The sequence below is a fragment of the Equus quagga genome, chromosome 1, assembly GCF_021613505.1.
Source record: "Equus quagga isolate Etosha38 chromosome 1, UCLA_HA_Equagga_1.0, whole genome shotgun sequence".
NCBI lineage: Eukaryota > Metazoa > Chordata > Mammalia > Perissodactyla > Equidae > Equus > Equus quagga.
The window spans coordinates 110,512,737-110,534,020 of NC_060267.1; the positions used below are offsets into that span (position 1 = coordinate 110,512,737).

Consider the following 21,284-nt stretch of genomic DNA (forward strand, 5'->3'; position numbering starts at 1 on the left):
AGTTTCTTCTTTCTTTCCTACTCCTTTCAGCTATTATCCCACCTTGCTCTTTCTGGTCATCTCCACATTCTTGAAAGAACAGTTTATGCCTGTGGCCTCCCCTCCTTTACTGTCCCTCTAACCTTTGAACTCTGACCTCGATTCCCAAGAGATACTTCTGCTTTTGTGGAGGATACAACGCCAGCCAGAAATCTCTCCCTCTTGGGAATTTCTGCAGCATTTTCTTTCACACTCTTCCCTACTCATCCCACTCTGCCTTTAAGAACTGGATTTTTTGTTTTTGGTATATTCTTCTTTTCTCCCTCATTAAGCTCTTCGATGTCTTCTGTCATTGAACCCCTTCCTGCCTTTAGTTGACGTGCGTGGAATTACTGAATGAACCAGTCAATAAGTACTGCCGTTTTCTTAATGGATGCTGAGTGTGGAAGCAGAGTGGTAAAATTTTTCAGCTTTCTACTTTATCCAGAGTAAGTTCTTTTTGGAGTAGCTTCATAACTTTGACTGAAGTGCTCTGAATTGAAGTGCCCAGGTCTCAGATGTTTCCATATTCATGTGTAAGACCTGAAACCTTCTTCAAGGGAAATAGAGATGAATTTTAGTTTATTCATTCCCTAAGTCCTGCTTCATTAGTATGGGAAAAAATAAGAATTTATAAAAAGATTTTTTGAAAACCCCAAGGATAACTTGATTTTTTTAATTTTAAAAATGAAATTTTTCTTTATGTTTGAGCATTTCCATTAAAAAAGGTTGGAAAAAAATTTGTCACTAAAATAACAAAACTGTTCTGCATGTACTATTGTTTAAAGTTTTTTCTCTTGCTCCCCTCCCCATCCTCCTTCTTATAAAAGCTTTACGCTTTGGTTCTGTGTCTGTGACAATATGATGTGGCAGACTGTCTGACCTGCCTTTGGAATGTGATATAATTGCTTGCTGAAGCACGTGTACACTTTGCCTCATACTTCCAGATTCCAGAGACTGCAAACCCTCCCTTACAAATATGCTAGATAGTGAATTCACATTTCTTTATAAAAACAAATCCCCTCAGTGTTTTGATGATGATGACTGAGGCTTAAAGATAAGATGGTGAGTTGGAGGGGGCTGATGGAGAGGAAAGAATTGGCTTGGGGTCTCTCAGGGCTAAAAGACAGTGTGTGGGCAGCGTAGCTCAGTTCTGATGACAAGACTCATATTGGGTCTAATAGGATGTTCCTGTTATGCTTTTGAAGGTCTAAGTATCATCAACCCCCACCCTTCCCATCAGGTACAGATTTGATTTATGATCACTATTAGTCTCTCTATTAGGAATAATTTCACTGGCTTTCCTACATGTAATATAAACTCTCCTTAGGTTTTTAAACTTCCTTTGAGAGCTCAAAGCCAAAAAGTGTCTTTTCCTTTGAGAACTCAAAGCCAAAAAATGTCTCTTTCTTTGTATTTACATTGGTCAAATTATATTTAGACTGTTGGAATGAAAATAAATATTCATACTTTGAAGTTATAGCTCTTAGTGCAATTCTGTACCTAAGAGGTTTTCTAAACAAGGTGAGTAGTTTGACAGCATTTTTCCTTTTTTTATTTCTAGGTTGATGCCTTTCCTCCCAATGGTTATGGCTTATACAATATAGTAGGGAATGCATGGGAGTGGACTTCAGACTGGTGGACTGTTCACCATTCTGTTGAAGAGACGCTTAACCCAGTGAGTATCATTCTCAGAGTGCATAGTCTGAAAAGGCTACATCCATCCCCTGGGCAGTCTGTGGCAAGAATTTCTTGTGTTTCTGAGGAGTATTTATATACTCTTGAAATTAATCTTGGAATTTCCCCAAAGGGATATTAAACACGTCTCTTATCTTAACTTAAAGCATTGTATAAAAGTGTTTATGAGCATTTTATGTGCTGCTGGATTGTGATGGTGATAATTATTTGAGGAATCTGTCTATAACTTTAGAAATTATCTTCATCTCATAAATTTGATCAGAGTGAGATATATAAATAACTATGCAAAATTCATTGATGTTTTATTAATAATTAGTGAGATCGGCTAGATGATATTTATCATGCATCTGGTTGCCTGAGTTTTCATAGGTTGAAATTTTGATTCAGGAGCGTTATTTGGAGAAAACGAGAAAGGGTACTTTCTGAGTGAATGTTGAGTCAGGAAGTTGAATCATTTAGTGATTATTTCCTGAACTCCGCAGTATGTCAGTTCAATGCGTCATATGCCTTAGGAACCTAAGACAACCATGTTTGTCTAAGTTGTACCTGTTTTGGTATGGGAAGAATGTTGAATGCAGCTAGTATACTGCTTTGTTTCTAAAGCCAAGCTCTCTCAACAGAATATACAAAAATTGAGACACTGTGTGGAAAATACTTCCTTTAAAAAGAATGTCTCTGAATATTTTTTGTTGCGTGAACAGATTGGGGGAAAAATACCACATAAAAATCCTATCTCTAGCAAACTAGACATTCATAAATCAGATCCAAGAATGTATATTTATATCAAAACCAGCTAGACTGGGAACTTGATATGCTTAATATTAAACCTTAACCTTTTGAAAAAGCACAAAGGGTAATAATAAAGGAAACTAATTCTTCAACTCTTCTCGGAGAGTTAAACAGCTCAGAGTAATTGAAGAAATTGTCAGACTCTGTGCCTCAGGCCATTTTTCAGAATGTAGGGATAAATTTGTTTGATATGCATGATTTTTCTTTACAGAATAACACGTGGGCTGCTCATGAATAATCTAGAGACACAGATCTACTTCTTTGGGTGCAGATGAAAAAGCTGAGTTCTTCAGAAACTGTCATTCCGCCTTCATTTTCCTTGTACTTTCTGGCAAGGCTGGTGGAAGTAGTGGTCAAAGACAGCCCATCTCTCCAAAATGAGACTTAGGTTGTGAAATTCTTGGTGGGTTTGTGGTTGGGAGATACCATTCTCTACTGGCAAGATGTGACTTGGTATTTGCTGTCAGAACCAGAAATAGAATTTTCTTCCCCTCAGATCAAAGCATCTGCATGTTTGGAAGGGGGTGCACAAGGCTTCAGAATTCTGGCAAGTTGTGAATGTATCTATCTGGCCATCTGTTGTCGAGCTGAGTGCTTATTAGCGTTCAGTTTTATAACGGCTTGTGTTTCTTCTAAGGATTTGCAGAAAAATTCACATTTTTCTTGTTTTCACCCATCTCAGGCTGTATCTTGGATGTTGTTCTTACTCTACAAATTGTTCTCATTTTAGGTTTCTCTTTGTCACAGTGGCCTCATTTGCTTCCTGATTTGACTCAGGTGAAATTCAACAGTTTTGAGAACTAAACCCCAATGCCCTAGAAAACTCAGACTCCATCTTTCAAATCTTTCAACTTTCCCTCATTTCCTTCCTCTCTCATCTGAGTTACTGCATCAGCCTCCCAGTTGGGCCCCCTGCCTTCACTCTCTTGGCTCTAATGCAGCTAGAATGATCTCTCTAGAGATCAGATCGAATACTGTCACTCCTCTGTTCAAAATCCATCAGTGGCTCCTTCTTGTCTAAAGAATAAGGTACAATCTCTTGAACATGACTTCAAAGGCAAAAATAATTTAGCCCTTGCTTGTTTCTCTCTGGCCATACTCTTTTTTCTTCTTTGAACCTTTAATTATGAAATGTTACAAAAATTCAGAAAAGTACAGAAAATAGTATAACAGATATGTATGTACCTACCATTTAGATTTAAAAAATGTTAACAGTTTACTGTATTTACTGTATTTTTTTAACCAAAGAAAAGGGACAAAAACTATTCTCCTAGTCAACAATTGGAATTGTCAATATTTTTAATTTAAGCTGTTCTGGTCAGTGTATAGTACTATCTCATTGTGATTTTTTTTTTTTTTTTAAGATTTTATTTTTCCTTTTTCTCCCCAAAGCCCCCCGGTACATAGTTGTATATCTTTAGCTGTGGGTCCTGCTAGTTGTGCCATGTGGGATGCCGCCTCAGCATGGCTTGATGAGCAGTGCCATGTTGGTGCCCAGGATCCGAACCGGTGAAACCCTGGGCCTCTGAAGTGGAACACGCGAACTTAACCACTTGGCCACGGAGCCGGCCCCTCACTGTGATTTTTTAGTCGTCATGTTTTAAAGTCTGCATCTGATAACTCTGATATCCAGCTGCCCTGTTGATCTGCTTCTGTGTCTGTTATTCTTAGTTTTTGGTTACCTCTTGTTTTCTCACATGCCTGGTTATTTTTGATTGAGTACTAGACATTGTATGTGAAAAACTGTAGAGAATATTTGAGATCTGGATAGTATGAACGTTCTCTAGAGAGGATTTACCTTTGCTTCTGGAAACTTTTATTTCAGATTAGTTTATTTCAGTCAGGAATTGAGATTATTTGAATCTGAACTTCAGTCACTGTGGAGACCAGTCTGGGTGTAGTTCTTTAGCGTGCCAATCAAAAGTCTGGGGGTTTTACCATGACTCTTCTTCCTTGAAGGGCCCTGAACTCCAATTTTTTATTGCCTTAGGCCATGAGTCTGTTGAAAGTTCTGTTCAGCTTCTCAGCCTTATAGCTACTGCCATTTGAATTCACAGGCTTCTAGGGAAAACAGGTTCACTTCTCTGAGTTTACCTTCTCTCTGGGATTTGAGCTCTGCAGTTCACCACAATTATGGTAGTTCTCTCCTCTTCTGGTTAAAACTCCTCCTTCTTTGAGGTCTTAATTTCTTTGCCTTCCTTCCCTAATGACATCTCTATCTCCTGTGCCTAGCAAAGAACCTGGTACATAATCGTTGGTCCTGTAAAGCCAATTCTAGATACCTAGAGTTGAGGGAGTTTGATCATTGTTCATATTCCAGGTGTTTCAAAAGGAAAGGCTGGATAGAAGCAGACATTTTCAGGGAAAGTTTTGAACCAAAATATCCATGTGATTAGTAAACATTTCAACCCAAGAACTGACCTCTTCAGTGTTATATATATATGTTAGCTTCAAGAGTAACTTAAAATGACAAATCATTTTAAAACTTCTTTGCAAAGCTTGGAAAAGGTTAGTGCTCTGTATGCAAAGGCTATTTAGAGAATATATTTTTCTTACTCAGTGACTTCCAGGGAGCAAAAGTTAATCATTAGTGTTTATTTTATTCAGCAGTCATTTATGGCAAAAGCAAGTGGTAGAAACACCTTGTGTGCTTTGTACACACAATCCTGAGAGAGGCTGAGGTATTTGTACGAAGTGAGGGTCGGTTTGGTCTTAGCTGGTAGGAGGTTATGGGGAGCATGCATGCATGCATGCTCACGTGCATGTGTGTGTGTTTTCTAGAGCTGCTTAAGATGTATCACCCCTTCAACAGACACCATCTGGAGTGTGGCCATTACTGCTTCTAAATTTTTTTTTAAGCAAATAATCCAAAAAAAAGATGATTTGTGCTTTTTTTCCTTTTCAGTTACTTAACCCCAAGACCCATATTAATCTGTGGCAGTATGTAGTGATTTCAGTAAAAGAATGTATGGACTTATATAGCTTCCTAATTTCCCATACCTGCATACTCATTCGCTCTCACTATCCAGGTACCATCCATAGTGAATAGTGTGTTAGGTGAAAGCATGGAGTGATCTATAATATCCTTCCCACTCTAACTTAGAGGGACACAGTCTCATTTGGGCAGCTTTTTTTCTAAGGGAAAGAACTCCAGTTTGGAATTTGTCAAAGTAACTTGGATTATAGCTCTGCTACTTAATATTAAAGGAATCCCTCTAAACTTAGAGTATATCTGAAGTTTCCTTCTCTACAAATTGGGAATCATTATACCTATCTCATAAAATTATTGTGAAATTAAATTTGATAATGTTGTATGTGAAATTACTTTATTCCTCAAAAGTGCTTTTGTTGTTGTTTACTATTTTTGTTTGAATTACATTTTGGCTACCTAATTCGGATAATATATGCTTCTACTGAGCAGAGTTAATGAGGAATGTTGGCCTTTGGAAGCAGAGGGGAAGTGGTATTTATAAATAATGAGGGCTTGGTATTCTTCCTATACTTAGCCTTTGGTGGCATATCACATAGTCATCCTTACAATGAAAAACTCACTTGTGCTTCATGGCTCCTTAAGGTCCAGTGGGAATAAAGTTTCCAAAAAGTATTCCTCCTCTGAATGAATCCCTGCTGCTTGCCAAATTCTTTTAGCCAAAGTTTCTGTTTGTTTTGTTTTTGTCATTGTGGAATTTGATTGTATAATTAGATTGTATAGCTCTAGACATTTTGGGAAGTGTGTTATTTCACGAGGCTGTTTTGACATTGTATAGAATTGACCGGGGAGGTTATACACCTTCCTTGTCTGTCCTCCATGGTTTGCAGAGTTTGTACTCTGCTTGTTTTGAAGGGCACTCCTCTGAGCCCTTGCCCATCGCACATGGCACACTGGTCAACCCTCTGACCTTAGGTCAGCATGTACAGCATGCTGGTAGGTGTTGACCTTATCAGTCCTGCTCGGACTTCTTTGCCCTTGGATGATTGGACTTGGGTTACTTTTGTCCGTCTTCTACACACCACACTTGATCGTTTCTCTTCCTAATAACCCTTCCTCTGGCCTTCCACCACTGCATGTGCTACAAAATGGTAGTATGTGCAACATAATGTAGAACAGTGTGCAGCAAAAATGGTAGACTCCTGCTTAGCCTGTCTCCTGGTCCTCCTCTGCCTTATGGCAGGCATGAGACTGCCCTTGTCTGAGCCTGGCAAAACCCAGCAAATATCACATTGTCCTTAGTTGGGACTGCTACACCCATTGACTACCCCATAGGCAGCCTCATCAATTCAGCAAGCATTCATTGAGTACTTAGTGCTAGGAGGAGGAGTTGATTGATAATTATTACCTGCTATAAGGCCTTCGTTCACGTATTTTTAATGAGCACATTTTATGAATGTGAATAAATTAGTTTGATGGAGAAGTAACCTAGTATTCAAAATGAAAAAGGCATGAAAGTGTTAATGAAGTTGACTTAAACTTGATAATGGGTTAATATAGTTGCAAATTGTACTTAGTAAAGTGCTAAGAGGAAGGCAGGGTGATCAAAATGTCAGCCTCCTGGGACTATGTTTAGGAAAAGAATTTTATCTTCTTCCCCCTAATGGAAGATGGAAATTTTCCTGGAGGAAGAGCTAATGTTTATCCATTGCCACTTTTCTTTGTGGTTCTGGAGCGAGATTAACCATCCAGAAACAGCAACAACAAAAAACAATTGAGAAATAGAAGTAAGCGTGAATGTATATGGCTCAGATATTTAGATCCTGGAAACATATTTCTAAATACATGCTTCTTGCTTGAAAAGAGTGAATGCTAATTCCAACTGCTATTCAAAGATCGTAAAAACACTATTTCTACTTCACAATAAAATTACCTTTAAAGCTTCACATTATCACGATTGACTCTTCTTGAGCAAATAGAGCAGGACACTCAAATGTATCATGGCCTCCTCTCTTAGTTTAGAGGATCAGTGGATCTTAAAGGTGGGAAATGGAAACTTCCAGCCTCTATCCCCGCAGGAATTGCTTCATTGATAGCCCTGACAGCTGCGGTCCTGTATCCTCTAGCTAAAAACTTGCTGGGGAGCAAGAACTCTCTAACACCTAGAGCAACATGTTGTGTTATCAGATGTTCTCACCATTTGAAGGTTCCTATGGCCAACCAAAATATTCCTCCCTGGAGCTTCAACCCACTGGTCCTCATTCTGGAGCTGGTGAGAACACAGAACACGTCTTCTTTCTGTCTTCTACATGAAAGCTTTTCAGATACCTAAAGAGTCACAGCATGTGTTCCTTTGCCTTTCTCTTTCTAGATAAGCATGTCCATCCCTTCAGCTGCATTCTGGATAACTTGGTTTCCAATCTGGGGCAGCCTGGGTTACATTCCTCTGAATAACAGGAGTGAAAAAAAAAGTCCCTTTCTCTAAATGGCACCCAGAATTATACACAATGTTCTAGATATTCCCTGATAGGTACCAGTAATAGTAAGGCTGTCCTTTTGCATCATTCTCTCTCATCAAGTCTCAGATTGTGTTAGCAGTTAAGAGTTGAGCCAGTGTAATCCAATAGAGCTAGGTTTGAATTTCGTTGCTGTAACTGTGGCTTAGCGGTTGTGTGACCCTGAGCAAGTCACTTAACTACTCTGGGACTCAGTTTGCTTCTTTCTTAAATGGAGATGAAGATTCCTGCCTTGTAGAGTTGTGAGGAACTGAGAGAGTGTTTGTAGTCACTTAGCATAGTATTTGGCAGATAGCAAGCACACAGTACATGACAGCTTCTGTTTTAATCATTATTAGTACTATACTACTCCTGCGTGTCCTAGTACTGTTATTATGAGGAGCAGCAGCAGCAACAGGAAGAGCAGCCTCTCACTGTTGGCCCCTAATCAGCTTGTAGCCAAATAAAAGTTCCCTTTTAATTAATTTATTATTTGTGTATTATTTTTATCCCTTTTATCTTATTGTCCTCTGTATATATTGATTTTAGGCTAAGACTCCCCAAATATTGTTGCTATGCAGCTATTTTGTATGCAGCTATTTTTTAAAAAGTAGTTTAAAAAAACTCTCTGGAATTTTCTCTTTATGTTTTGTAGCTGCATTTTGAAACTTAATGCAGAGCCTATCTCTTCTCACCATCAAATTCAAATTTTTTATGGGTTTCAACCTTGAGAGACAGCTTATAAACATCATTGCCACTATCAGTGCTGTGATTTATGGTAGTAGCTGTCCCTTCCAGCTTATTATAATCGACAGATTTGGCTGGGTTTTTGTCATTCATACAATGTGAATGGGACAAGGTTCATAGCAGAGCCCAGCAGCCCTAGGGTCAGCCCACGTTTGCTGAGGACTTCCTGTGTTATCAGACTGTATCCGTTCTTGCGAATGTAAGAGGCATGAGACAGGCCTGGCTGTTAGGAAGCTGGAGTTCCCGGGAGAAGCTGGGGAGTGATAGATAAGTCAGAAGGCGCTGTGCTGAGAATTGTTGCTGATACAGTTGAGGTGGGAGCCTCTGCCAGCTCTCTGCTGGTTGGAGCTGGGAAGCCTTCTCCAAGGAGGCGCCCTTAGAAAGGATGGCAGCAGTTGGAGAAGCCACTCTGCTAGGTCCTTGACATCCAGACATAAGAAAAGACAGGACACAGCCTTTTGAGAAATTCTTGGTAAGCGGAGAAAGGGTTTTCGTCCTTTCTCTCCCTGCTGCTTTGTTTCTTTTCTTTTTCTTTTTTTAATTGGGTTCATAATAGTTTACATCAATGTGAGATTTCAGTTGTACATTATTTCTTGACTGTCACCACATAAGTGTTCCCCTTCACCCCCTGTGCCTGCCCCCTACTCCCCTTCCCCTGGTAACCACTGAACTGTTTTCTTTGTCCATGTGTTTGTTTATATTCCACATATGAGTGAAATTATCTGGTGTTTGTCTTTCTCAGACTGGCTTATTTCGCTTAGCGTAATTCCCTCCAGGTCCTTCCATGTTATTGCAAATGGGATGATTTTGTCTTTTTTATGGCTGAGTAGTATTCCATTGTGTGAACATGTATATATATATATATACACACTATATATATATACACACCACATCTTCTTTATGCAATCATCAGTCGACGGGTACTTGGATTGTTTCCATGTCTTAGCTATTGTGAATAGTGCTGCAACGAACATAGGGGCGCTTATGTTACTCTGGATTGTTGATTCCAAATTGTTTGGGTAGATACCCAGTAGTGGCATAGCTGGGTCATATGATATTTCTATTTTTAGTTTTTTGAGGAATCTCCATACTGTTTTCCATAGTGGCTGCACCAGTTTGCATTCCCACCAGCAGTGTATGAGGGTTCCCTTCTCTCCACACCCTCTCCAACATTTCTTATTTTTAGTCTTACTGATTATTGCCATTTTAACACGCGTAAAGTGGTATCTCAGTGTAGTTTTGATTTGCATTTCCCTGATGATTAGTGATGTTGAACATCTTTTCATGTGTTTATTGGCCATCTGTATATCTTCTTTGGAAAAATACCTGTTCATATCCTCTGCCCATTATTTGATCAGTTTGTTTTTTTATTGTTCAGTTGTATGAGTTCCTCATGTATTATGGAGATTAATCCCTTGGCAGATATATGATTTGCAAATATTTTCTCCCAATTGGTGAGTTGTCTCTTTGTTTTGATTCTAGTTTCTTTTGCCTTGCAGAAGCTCTTTAGTCTGATGAACTCCCACTTGTTTATTTTTTCTTTTGTTTCCCTTATCTGAGAAGACATGGTATTCGAAAAGATCCTTTTTAGTTCGATGTCAAAGAGTGTACTACCAATATTATCTTCCAGAAGTTTTATAGTTTCAGGACTTATCTTCAAGTCTTTGATCCATTTTGAGTTTATTTTTGTGTATGGCATGAGATAATGGTCTACTTTCATTCTTTTGCATGTGGCTGTCCAGTTTTCCCAACACCATTTATTGAAGAGACTGTCTTTTCTCCATTGTGTGTGCTTGGCACCTTTGTCGAAGATGTGTGGTTTTATTTCTGGGCTTTCAGTTCTGTTCCATTGATGTGTGTGCCTGTTTTTGTACCAGCACCATGCCTGCTTTCAGTTTCTTGAAGTAAATGTGTAGCCATCGGTATCCTAAGCCACAGCTGCCCTCAACTTGCCCTTCAGTCCTGAAGTGTCGTGGCTTTTCCATGCTCGAAGTAAAAGTAAAAGCAGTGAGAGGAGAGTGTGTGTGCATGTCTGTATGTGTGCATGCACTCGTGCCCTGTTTCTTTCAGTTTTGCTGCAGTGTATTCTTTCCCTCCTCATGGGAGTGTTAGAACTGCCTAAACAATTTCTGTTAGCTCAGCGGCTAGGGGCTTTGGAGAGTGACTTGTAAATTGTCTTGCTTCCTTTGGTATGCTCGGTAAAACGGCTTTTATTAGCTATCTTTTGTCACAGTGTATAGCACTCCTGGGAAGGGAGAACCACGTGTTCTAAGATTGTGGTAGCAGAAGGTGGGTTGGGGTTATAACAGAAACGTTAAATGGAAGGAGTGAAGAGTCTGCTAATGTGGTTATTTGCTGTCCTTAGTCAAGTTCTTCCTGCTGCACTGAATACCAGAACCGTTGTTACGTGACAAAAGCAGAGGCCGGTAGCCTGGGTTTCCATCTGAGATTTAGCTTTAAAATGTCGTAGGGCTGTAGGTGAGTCATCTCTCCCTTGTTCGGCTTAGTGCTTCATCTGTAAATTTTGCGAGGGATGTAGCAGGCCATTCGTGGGCGCAGTAAATCTGGACAAGTGCCCTGGGGTCTGGTGCTGGCTTGGAAAGTAGGCAAAGATGGATGAGGAAGCTGGTAGTAACATGGTTAAGAGGACTAGTTTTAAAATGATTCAGACCGAGGTCCACATCTTAGTTCTGCTACTTGATGGCATGGTGGCCTTGGAGGAAGGAGGTGACATCTTTTGATTCTGTTTCCTCATCTATAATATGGGAGGAACAATAAAATTTAAGGACATTGGGTTGTTCTGAGGATTAAGAAGAGGTTAGAGCACTTCGCACTGTGCCTGCCCCATAGTAAGCACTCTGTAAACGAAAGCTAGCTCTCTTTTTCTAAGCACCTCTCGGTCAGAATGTTTCCTTCTTGAAAATCCTCTCCCCTTCAGCACTTCCTTGTGTTGTTTGTTAGACCAGATTGTGTTATTTTTCTTTCATTTATTTAATAAGCATTTACTGAGGGCTTGCTCTGTGCTAGGGGCAGACATAAACATCCAATAGTGTGCCTACAGGGAGTTTGAATTTCAAAATCCCTAATTATGGTTCCTTACTTTCATGGTAAGGTTTCATGGTTTTTGCCCCACTGACACTTAGGGAGTCAGAACCAAAGCCTGGGTTTTTGGCTTCCTTTCGAAGGTTGTTTATTGCTTCCCTTGTACCTCTGTTTACCTGGAAAGGGCCTTGGGGAAAGGAGAGTGGGAGGGCTTGCGGAGTCTCTGTCACTTGGCTCCCTTATTTATTTGGGTCCACAACTGACAGGCCAGGTCTGAGCAGCTTTGCTGGGCAGAGGAGGGGTACTTGCCAAATTCTAAGTGGAAGTAGGCCACCATTATGGGTCAGTTGCTTGAGGATTTTATTTCCTGTCTTGGTGTGGTTTGAGGTATGAATTGACAGCCATAAGCTTAGGCAGTGCTTCCAGGGCCAAACCCTCTCAACCAGGCATGGCATCCTGTCTTCCACCTCTGGGGGCCTCCCTTCCCATCTTCTTCATACTCCGAGGTTTCCCTGGACAGACTTTTTTCTTGGTATTACAATTAATATCTCAGCCCCTAATTTATGCTTAACATTTTCAGCTAAGGCCTCTATCTCATCACCTTTGGCAGTCAACAAAGGCTAACTTAACATACATGTATCTTCCAACGCACAGAATAATTCTCCTGTTTACAGGTTTTCACTGACAATAGTCCGTATTCATAAAGTTTTCTCACTGCACTCCTAAATCAGAAATGGAATCATTACAAATTGTTTGGGAAGAAAAAGTGTGGTTTCTGTCAACTTGAAGACGGTCCCCCAGGCCCTTCTCCGCTCTAGTTTTTTATATTATTAGTGTAAAATGTGTTCTGGGTTACTAAAGAAGAGAGATGCCTCAGACCTTGCATCCTTGTGTAATAGCTGACTTTACCCAGACTGCCTAGTGCTTTTGTGAGGAGTCAAGTCTAAGTGCTTATACTCTACATTTATAGAGGCTTTTCCCCCCGCTGAAGAGCTCAAAGTGCTTTCTCTGTCTGTCTGTCTCTCTTTATTTCTCATATCCTCCAAATATTCCTGATTGTGCAAAAGGAGGCATGTGGTCTTAGTCTCATTTCTTATGGTAATTCTTGGAGTGGAGAGAGGTCTTAACTTTGCCCCAGATTTTGAGTTTGATTTGCAGAGTCAAGACTGCATCCTAGTTCTTCTGATCTTGAGACTTGTCCGCTGTGCTGGACTCCAGATGTTATTTGAAATACAAAATGTGAAAGGCTGCTTAACTTCCTTGTAGTATTTTATCACAAACTGCATACGTTAAGTCAGGAATTTCAGGAAGTGTTATAAATATGAAAGATAAATTTAAGACGTGAATTGCTGTGTCATGCAGTAGCTTCTTCCAAAAGCACGGGAGAGGCAGTGAATTATGCCTATGGTTTTTTATATCTTGAGATTTTACGTCAGTTTCTTGTCCTTCTTACCTTTCTCATCTCTTATTTCCACTAAAGTGTTCTTAAAAATTATTGGTTTGGCAAGTCGATTTTTGTACCTAACATTTTGACTTGTTAATGAACTGTAAAGTAATGTAATGTCATTTTCCATTTCCATAGCTTTACCTTTCATGACTCCCTATGCTATAGTGTGACTCATTTGTTCTTTCCCTAAGGATCTGGAAATAAAACCATGTTATTGAGAAGAGAAAAATAGAACAGTTAAATCATCTTTTTTATCAGGTCATTCTGGGGATTTTTTTTCATCTGGTTATGTGGACACATTTATAATAGAGGTATATACATATCCACATGTGTGATTTCTCTATCAGTATATACTTTTATCCATTCAGCAAAATTCACTGGCAGTCTCCTGAATGCCAGACTTGTGTATTGGGTTCTGGATATCCCAGAACAGACACGATCCCCTTGCACTCCTGGAGCTTACAGATGTTAAGGAATCAAGCAAATGCATCTAATTATATATGCATGCATATATATTTAATGATATGTAAGGAGGAAGTATAGCATGATGATTGAAAGCATGCAGATTTGGAGTTGGACCTGGTTTCCTAGTTCCGCTGCCTACTAGCTAAATAAGCTGGGACAAGTCACTTAAATTCTCACTCAGCTTCCTCATTTGTAAGTGAGGAAATAGTAGTATCCTTTGTGGAGTTACTGAGAGGTCTCAGTGAGATGCTACAAAGAAAATGTTTAGTGTAGTGGCTGGTATGTAGTAAGCACTTTAAATCTTAATTATGACTCCTGTATTTTAGGAGTAATGAAAATTTAAATACAATAAGCTAACAAGCTACGAAATGACGTCTCATTCTGAAACCTAATCCACGTTTATTCTAGACCTTTTGAGGGATGTGGAAAGGGGATAAGTCATCTAGTAGCCTGCAGTTATAAATACTGCTTCTAAGGAAGCAGCAGAACGTACAGAACTGGGCACTTAGCCCTTGTCCACTTTCAGAACATCCAAAATGAAATCATGAAAGTCTTTAAGTATTCTTTGAAAATAATGTTTAACTAAAAATACCATTTGGTATCAGCTAATTGCTTTACTCTCATAACTTGCTAATGAGTTGTCACTGAAGAACACAGAAGATTGTGAGTATAAGAGAATGTGATAAATGAAATCCTTAGGAAGACTAAATTGTGTTTATTTTTCTCACTTCAAGCAATGCTTAGAGCCATATGTGGCTTTGCCAGCAGGACTGAACAGTTTTACATCATTGTTCTGAGAGATGGAAGTGATTGGGTCTGGAGCAAACCTTTCAGCAAATGTGGTCCGTACCCTGCCATATTGGTGGCTTGGTTTTAGTTGACCCAGAAGTTACCTTTCGTTAGGTTGCTACTGCTATATACCATGCATTATTTAGGATGAAACAAACTGATTTCTCTGTACTTTAGAACTAATCCATCCAGGATTCGATAGACTGTGAATGTTCTTTTGTGTTGTACGTTAGCATATTAAGCTTTCTGAAATTAAAGAACCATCTGCATTATTTGATGACAGATTTCATTTAGCAGTATATGGCTATTTGCAGGTGATGAGAAAGCTAGTTCTTTGTGGCAGAAATGCAGTGTGCTACTTCTTTTCTCTTAATGGTTGCTTCTTCTGTGTTTAGGTTGACTAGTTTTCAGCACCCAGATGTTTCATGGCCTTGTATTGAAAAACTACTATTTCTTTTCACAATTATTATAGTCCATGCCTCTTAAATAGATCATATGTATCTACCATTGTAGAGATCAGAGTTTTAACCATTTTCCTCGACCTCGCTGCTTTTTCTTCTCTCTCTCCTGCCTGCCTGGAAGTTGGATAGTGTGGTTGTAAGAGTTGAGGCTCTTGGCCACCTCATACCTAGTATGATGGCTACTATTTTAAAAAGTAAAATAACAAGTGTTGGTAAGGATGTGGAGAAATTGGAAGTTTTATGCACTGTGATGGGAATGTAAAATGGTGCAGCTGCTATGGAAAACAGCCTAGTGGTTCTTCAGAATATTAAAAATAGAACTGTATGCTCCAGCAATTCCACTTCTGGGTATGTACTCAAAAGAACTGAAAGCAAGGTCTTGAAGAGATATTTGTACACCCTTGTTTATAGCAGCAGCATTCACAATAGCCAAAAGGTGAAGCAATCTAAGTGTCCATCGATGGATGAATGGATGATGAAAATTTGGTATATACATACAATGGAATATTATTCAGCCTTAAAAAGGAAGGAAATTCTGACACATGTGACAACATGGATGAACCCTGAGGGCATTATGCTAAGTGAAATAAGCCATTCACAAAAAGACAAATATTGTATGATTCCACTTATATGAGGTGCCTAGAGCAGTTAAATTCATAGAGATAGAAAGTTTGCCAGGAGCTATGGAGAGGGGAGAATGGGGAGTTAGTGTTTAATGGATAGAGTTTCAGTTTTGCAAGATGAAAAGAGTGCTGGAGGTGGGTGGTGATGTTGATTGGATGACAATCTAAATGTACGTAATACCACTGAACTGTATACTTAAAAGTGGTTAAAATGGTAAGTTTTATGTTATATGTATTTCACCACAATTTAAAAAAAGTTGAGGTCCTTGAATGAGGCACCTGAAAGAAAATTATAGTTGCTTATCTCCCATCTTGGCAAGGATCTGTGGAAAGGATCCCTGGAGGAAGTGAAGTGATTGGGATGGGGAAGCTTCAAGATGGAAGGATCTGAGGATGTATCCACCAGCTTGTGTAGAAGGATGATGGAGGGTGGGCCTCATAAGGTCTCTAGTGCAGCACCCGCATTTCACAAATGAGAAAACTCAGGCCAAGAGTAAATTGACAGAGCCAGAACTAGATGCTGGTTCTCCTACCTTCCTGGCCTGTGTAGTGGCTCCTTGGTGAAGCTCCCTTGCCTTGGCTCATCCTGTTGGGTCTCTGCAGTTTTTTCACTGTTATTTTCTACTCACAGTCGATCTTAAGCTCAGGACTTTTTATTTTGTGCTTTTATATTGATGAATCATAAATGGGCTGAACTGTTTTCACTTAGAATGCTTCTGCCACCAAGTGTATGGTTTTTTCCCACACCAACAACCAACTCTTCAACTCTCTGGACATCAACTAGGTGTCCTGCAATTCAGTTCAAGTCTGACATAACCACCCAGATTTAGCATCAGACTCCACAGGTTTAAGGGCTCAGTCCCACAAGTCTGCCCCCACTTCAATGCCAATCACAGGTATTGGGTGCCCAGAGTACCCACTTCTGTCCGAGTTGGCTACAAAGTCAGGAGTTTCCACAACATCCCTTTCAGGTTCAGTAATTTGCCAGAACTGCTCACAGAACTCAGGAAGATACTTTACTTACTATCACTGGTTTATTATAAAATACAGATGAACAGCTGGATGAAGAGGTACATAGGGCAAGGTCCAGAAGGGTCTCAAGAACAGGAGCTCTGTCCCCATGAAGTTGAGAGGTACTACCATTCTGGTAGTACCTCTGAAACTTTCCAAGCCCAACACTTAGGGTTTTTTATGGAGGTTTCATTACATAGGTATGATTGATTAAATCATTTGCCATTGGTGATTAACTCCAATCACCAGCCCCTCTCCCCTCCCTGGAGGTCAGGGTGGAGCTGAAAGTTCCAACCCACTACTAAGGGAGGCTGGTCATTATTATTGGTCTTTCTGGTTGACCAGCCTCCATCCTGAAGCTCTCTAGGGACCTTTAACTACCAGCTGTCTTATTAGCACACAGAAGACACTCATCACTCCAGAGATTCTAAGGGTTTTAGGAGCTATGTAACAGGAGCCTGTACAAAGATTAAATATGTATTTCCCATTGTACCACAGGGACCTTTCCCATCTTTCTCTTCCTTCTATCTTTCTCCCCTTTGCTGAATCTCTACTCTCTGGCCAAGAGTCATTACCTAGAAACTGAAGTTCAGGGTGATCATCCACTAATTCAGCAAATAGTTATTGATATCTATAATCTCAGACACTATTTAAGGCTCCAGCAATAAAGCAGTGAACAGAGCAAAGTCAGTGCTGTCAAGGTGCCTGCCTTCTAGTGGGAGAAAGAAATCAATCTGTCGTTTGTCGCAAGGTGCTAAGTGCTAGTGTACTTCGTTTTTTCTGGCGCTATTCTGACACCAAATGCGTGGTTTTTTCTGACACCAAATACGTGCCATTTTTCCACATTTAATTCTTCAACACCAACTGGGTGTCGAGCAATTCAATCCGGTTTTGATACTAACTCTTGGAGTTAGCGCAGACATCACAGATTAAGGGCTCAGTGCTACAAGATTGCCCCCATTTTAGATGCCAGCTGCGAATGGGTTACCCAGTCCAGCCACACTTCTGCCTGGCAGACTGTGAATTTGAGGGTTCTCATGATCCCTTCCTCAGGTTTGGCACTTCTCCAGAACAACTCACTCTAGAATTCAGGAAAGCACTTTTCTTATGATTACTGGTTAATTATAAAGGATAAAGCTCAGGAATAGCCAGAAAAGAAAGACAGTCCTCGCTCAGGACATTCCAAGAGTTTCACGAGCTCTGTTCCAGGAACCAAGGACAAAACCAAATATGTATTTTTTGATACCACAGCTAGGAAGAAGGGGAGATAGTGGGTAAGCGGAGATAGTGATGGGGGCGGAGGGAGGGTGGGTCTTTCAGCCTCTCTGGTGAAGTGTCACTTGACAGAGACACCAAATGGAGTGATGAAGCAAGCCTTGTAGTGTCTGAGGGAAGATGCAGAAAGAACTGTAAGACGAAGGACAGTGATGTCACTGAGGGACTCAAGAAACAAGATAATGTGAAACACACCAACATTATGTTGCCTTATGAAGCATGTCTACAAGCAGTCTCATATATACAACAAAAACACTTTCTACCTACCTGACATGGTGGCTCATTGAGGTTTTATGATGCCTATAGTTTATTTTGCAGTGAAAGGAAAATGTTGAACTGTATCACTTTATTTCTGGGGCATAATTTTTCCTTGGAGGTTTTTGAAAACCATTCCAGTAATACACAAGAGAAGATGAGACTTTACAAGCAGGTCTATGAAATGGAACAGTTGCTTCCATGGTATGAGGTTGAGCGACCCAGAAACCTAGTGGGGTTTGAGCCAGTGAAACCACTGAAGGCATCTGTGGTATCAGTCTAAGTATGGATGTCTGTTTAACTGGTAGGTGTTGCTGCTTTAAATGTATATTTATTCCTAAGTGAAATAAGCCATGCCATATGCTGAGAGAAGTACATTAGGAGAAGCACATCTAACAAGGGACATATTTCAACTCTATTCAAAAGCTAATGAATGTCTTTATTGTTAAAAATACAAACTCTTGACTCACAGTTCTCCTTGGGTTTTAGCCATTTTCTTGCAGTGAACTTGTGAAATACAGAAAAGTTTGTGCACTTCAAGCTGGAACAGTGGAATGCTTTATTTAAAAAATATGATACTATATCAGCTCACAAGGTGCCCATGGCAGAGTGGCTGAGCGTGAGCCCAGAGCCAGATGGCCTGGGCTTGAACCCTGGCTCCTCGGCTTGCCAGCTATGTGACCTTGGATAGGCTATTTTACCTTTCTGTTCCTCAATTCTCCGTTTGCAACCTGGGGCTAATGATTGGGTGTCCGAACATTGCTGGTTTATGCCTGTGCCTGGCATGATTGTTGATAGCTCCCCTTTCTCTCCCAAAAGCATCCGTATTTGGACAATAAATTATATGGTTGCCCTACCACTAATAGAACCTACGTCAAAGGATCACTTTACAGATTAAAAACATTAAAAACAATACCTGATTATAGTATGTACTCAGTAAATGTTAGCTGCTACAACTGAAATTGGTGTTTTAAATACCAGGTTTTATGTATTACTCCTAAAGCAAGAATTGTTACTGTAGACCTTGGGCTATGAAAGTGACATTTTTTTATTGGAAGATGGAGAACCATCCCAGTGTGAGCAAGTTTAATACAGTTTTGAAAATTCCCTTCTTTTTTAACCCAACGTGGGTGAAACAAGTAGCGTGGAGGAAATGACTGTTTTCATTCATTTCACTAACAGGATAATCACCACACAGGGCATGCTGGTTTTACAGAGAAAATTCTGCGGGGGTTGTTAATTTGGTTTGTGTGTTTAATGTGCTATTCTTTCCAATTTGATCTCTGTTTTTCTTTCTTTGACCTTTCTTTGGGCGTCACCTTCCTTTTCCTCTCCCCGTGCGATGTCTAAAGCTAATTGCAGTTTCTTCTTCATTGGTCTTTGTGCTAGGGGATAAATAAAATCACACAGAATTGAAAATGCTTTATTTGAAGTAATGGTTTCATCTACCCACTTTTAAAATCCTTTGTCATGTTTGACATTGGGTAAAAAAAACTGAATTGCTGGGATTTTGACTTTTTTTCACTTATGCACCTTGGTCTGAGTTGCTTCTACACCCAGAAGGTAGTCAGCTGGACAGGCAAAGAGATGGGTGGACCTCGATGCCTGGTTTTGTCACTTGCTAGCTGTGTGACCTTGGATAGTCCATTTCTTTTGTCTCTCTCAGTTTCATTATTTTTTATTTTTTTTGAGGAAGATTAGCCCTGAGCTGACATCTGCTGCCAATCCTCCTCTTTTTGCTGAGGAAGACTGGCCCTGAGCTAACATCCATGCCCATCTTCCTCTACTTTATACGTGGGATGCCTACCACAGTGTGGCTTGCCATGCGGTGCCATGTCCACACCCAGGATCCAAACGGGTGAACCCTGGGCCTCCGGAGTGGAACGTGCACACTTAACTGTTGCACCACCAGGCCAGCCCATCAGTTTCATTATTCTTCATCCTTAAAATGAGGATAATGATACTTCCTGCTTCCTAAGGTTATTGTGAGGATCAAATGAGATGATAAGAGTTAGTATGCTTTAAACAAAGGTAGGCAGAGAGTTCCTTTCCTTAAAAATGGTTAAGATGATGGAAATGAGACTCCTTTTAGGAGACACGTGAGCAGAAGCTTGAAGAAAAAGAAGATAAAATGCTGCTCCTGTTTGTGTGTTTCTGAGCTGCCCATTGCTGTAGTACCTGGTGACTTAACAAGGATGCCACTTCAGCAAGCAGGGAGTGCTTCAGATGGGCAAGATCTTTTCTTTTTTATCCTAAACTTCAGGCTGCCAGGCCCATTCCCGTGGGAGCCCGGGTGATCTGACAGTTTGAAGACTTGACTAGAAGTCAAGTGTGCAAGAGAACCCAGCTTTTAGGCAACCAGGGCAAAGATGACTTAGCTCTTACAGGAACATACGTGCTTCTCAGGATTATAGCGTTTAAAATAAAATCTGTCCTTTTAAACTCCGCATTTCCCTGCACTTAAACTTCCAAGGAAGTCTTTGACTCCTAGCTCTGGAAGCTATAGTTGTTTTTCTTCTCGTAGTTTATCCTGGCTTATGATTTTCTATCTGCTAACTTAAAAATTGTTTTTATTGGGGCTGGCCTGGTGGTGTGGTGGTTAAGTTCTCACTTTGGCAGCCTGGGGTTTGCAGGTTCAGATCCTGGGCCCAAACCTACACACTGCTTATCAAGCTGTGCTGTGGTGGCGTCCCACATACAAAACAGGAGGACTGGCAATAGCTGTTAGCTCAGCAACAGTCTTCCTCAAGCACAAAGGGGGAGATTGAATAGATGTTAGCTCAGGGCCAATCTTCCTCACACACACAGACACAAATTGTTTTTATTATAGGACCTTTCAAGTATGCAAAAGTAGAGAGAATAATACGTTAAACTCCCATGTCCTTAGAACCCAGGTCTAATAATTATCAACTCACGGCTAATCTTGTTTTCATCTATAGTTCTACCCACTCATCCCCGCTCCCCATCCTCCCCTGGATTATTTGAAGCAAATGCCACACTTTATATTTTATTAAAAATACCACAGCTTTTTTGTTTATTTTCATTTTAAAAAGCAGCTTTATTGTGGTACAATTGGCATACAATAAATTTCACATATCTAAAGTGTACAGTTTGATTAGTTTATATATATAAATATATATATCAAATTGTATATGTATAAACTGTATATATAAATTTGATCAAATTATATATATATAACTGATCGAGATATATATGTATATAAACAGATATATATAAATA

General features: G+C 40.0%; 1 protein-coding gene across 4 annotated transcripts in view; it reads left to right on the plus strand.

Moving 5' to 3' along the window:
* SUMF1 (sulfatase modifying factor 1) overlaps window positions 1-21,284 on the plus strand; it is an 87,687-nt gene that overhangs the window by 45,113 nt on the left and 21,290 nt on the right. For all 4 annotated transcript variants that reach the window (XM_046637511.1, XM_046637502.1, XM_046637522.1 and 1 more), the window contains one exon: window positions 1,583-1,696. In XM_046637511.1, the coding sequence (XP_046493467.1) occupies window positions 1,583-1,696 (114 nt within the window). The remainder of the gene's footprint in view (window positions 1-1,582; window positions 1,697-21,284) is intronic.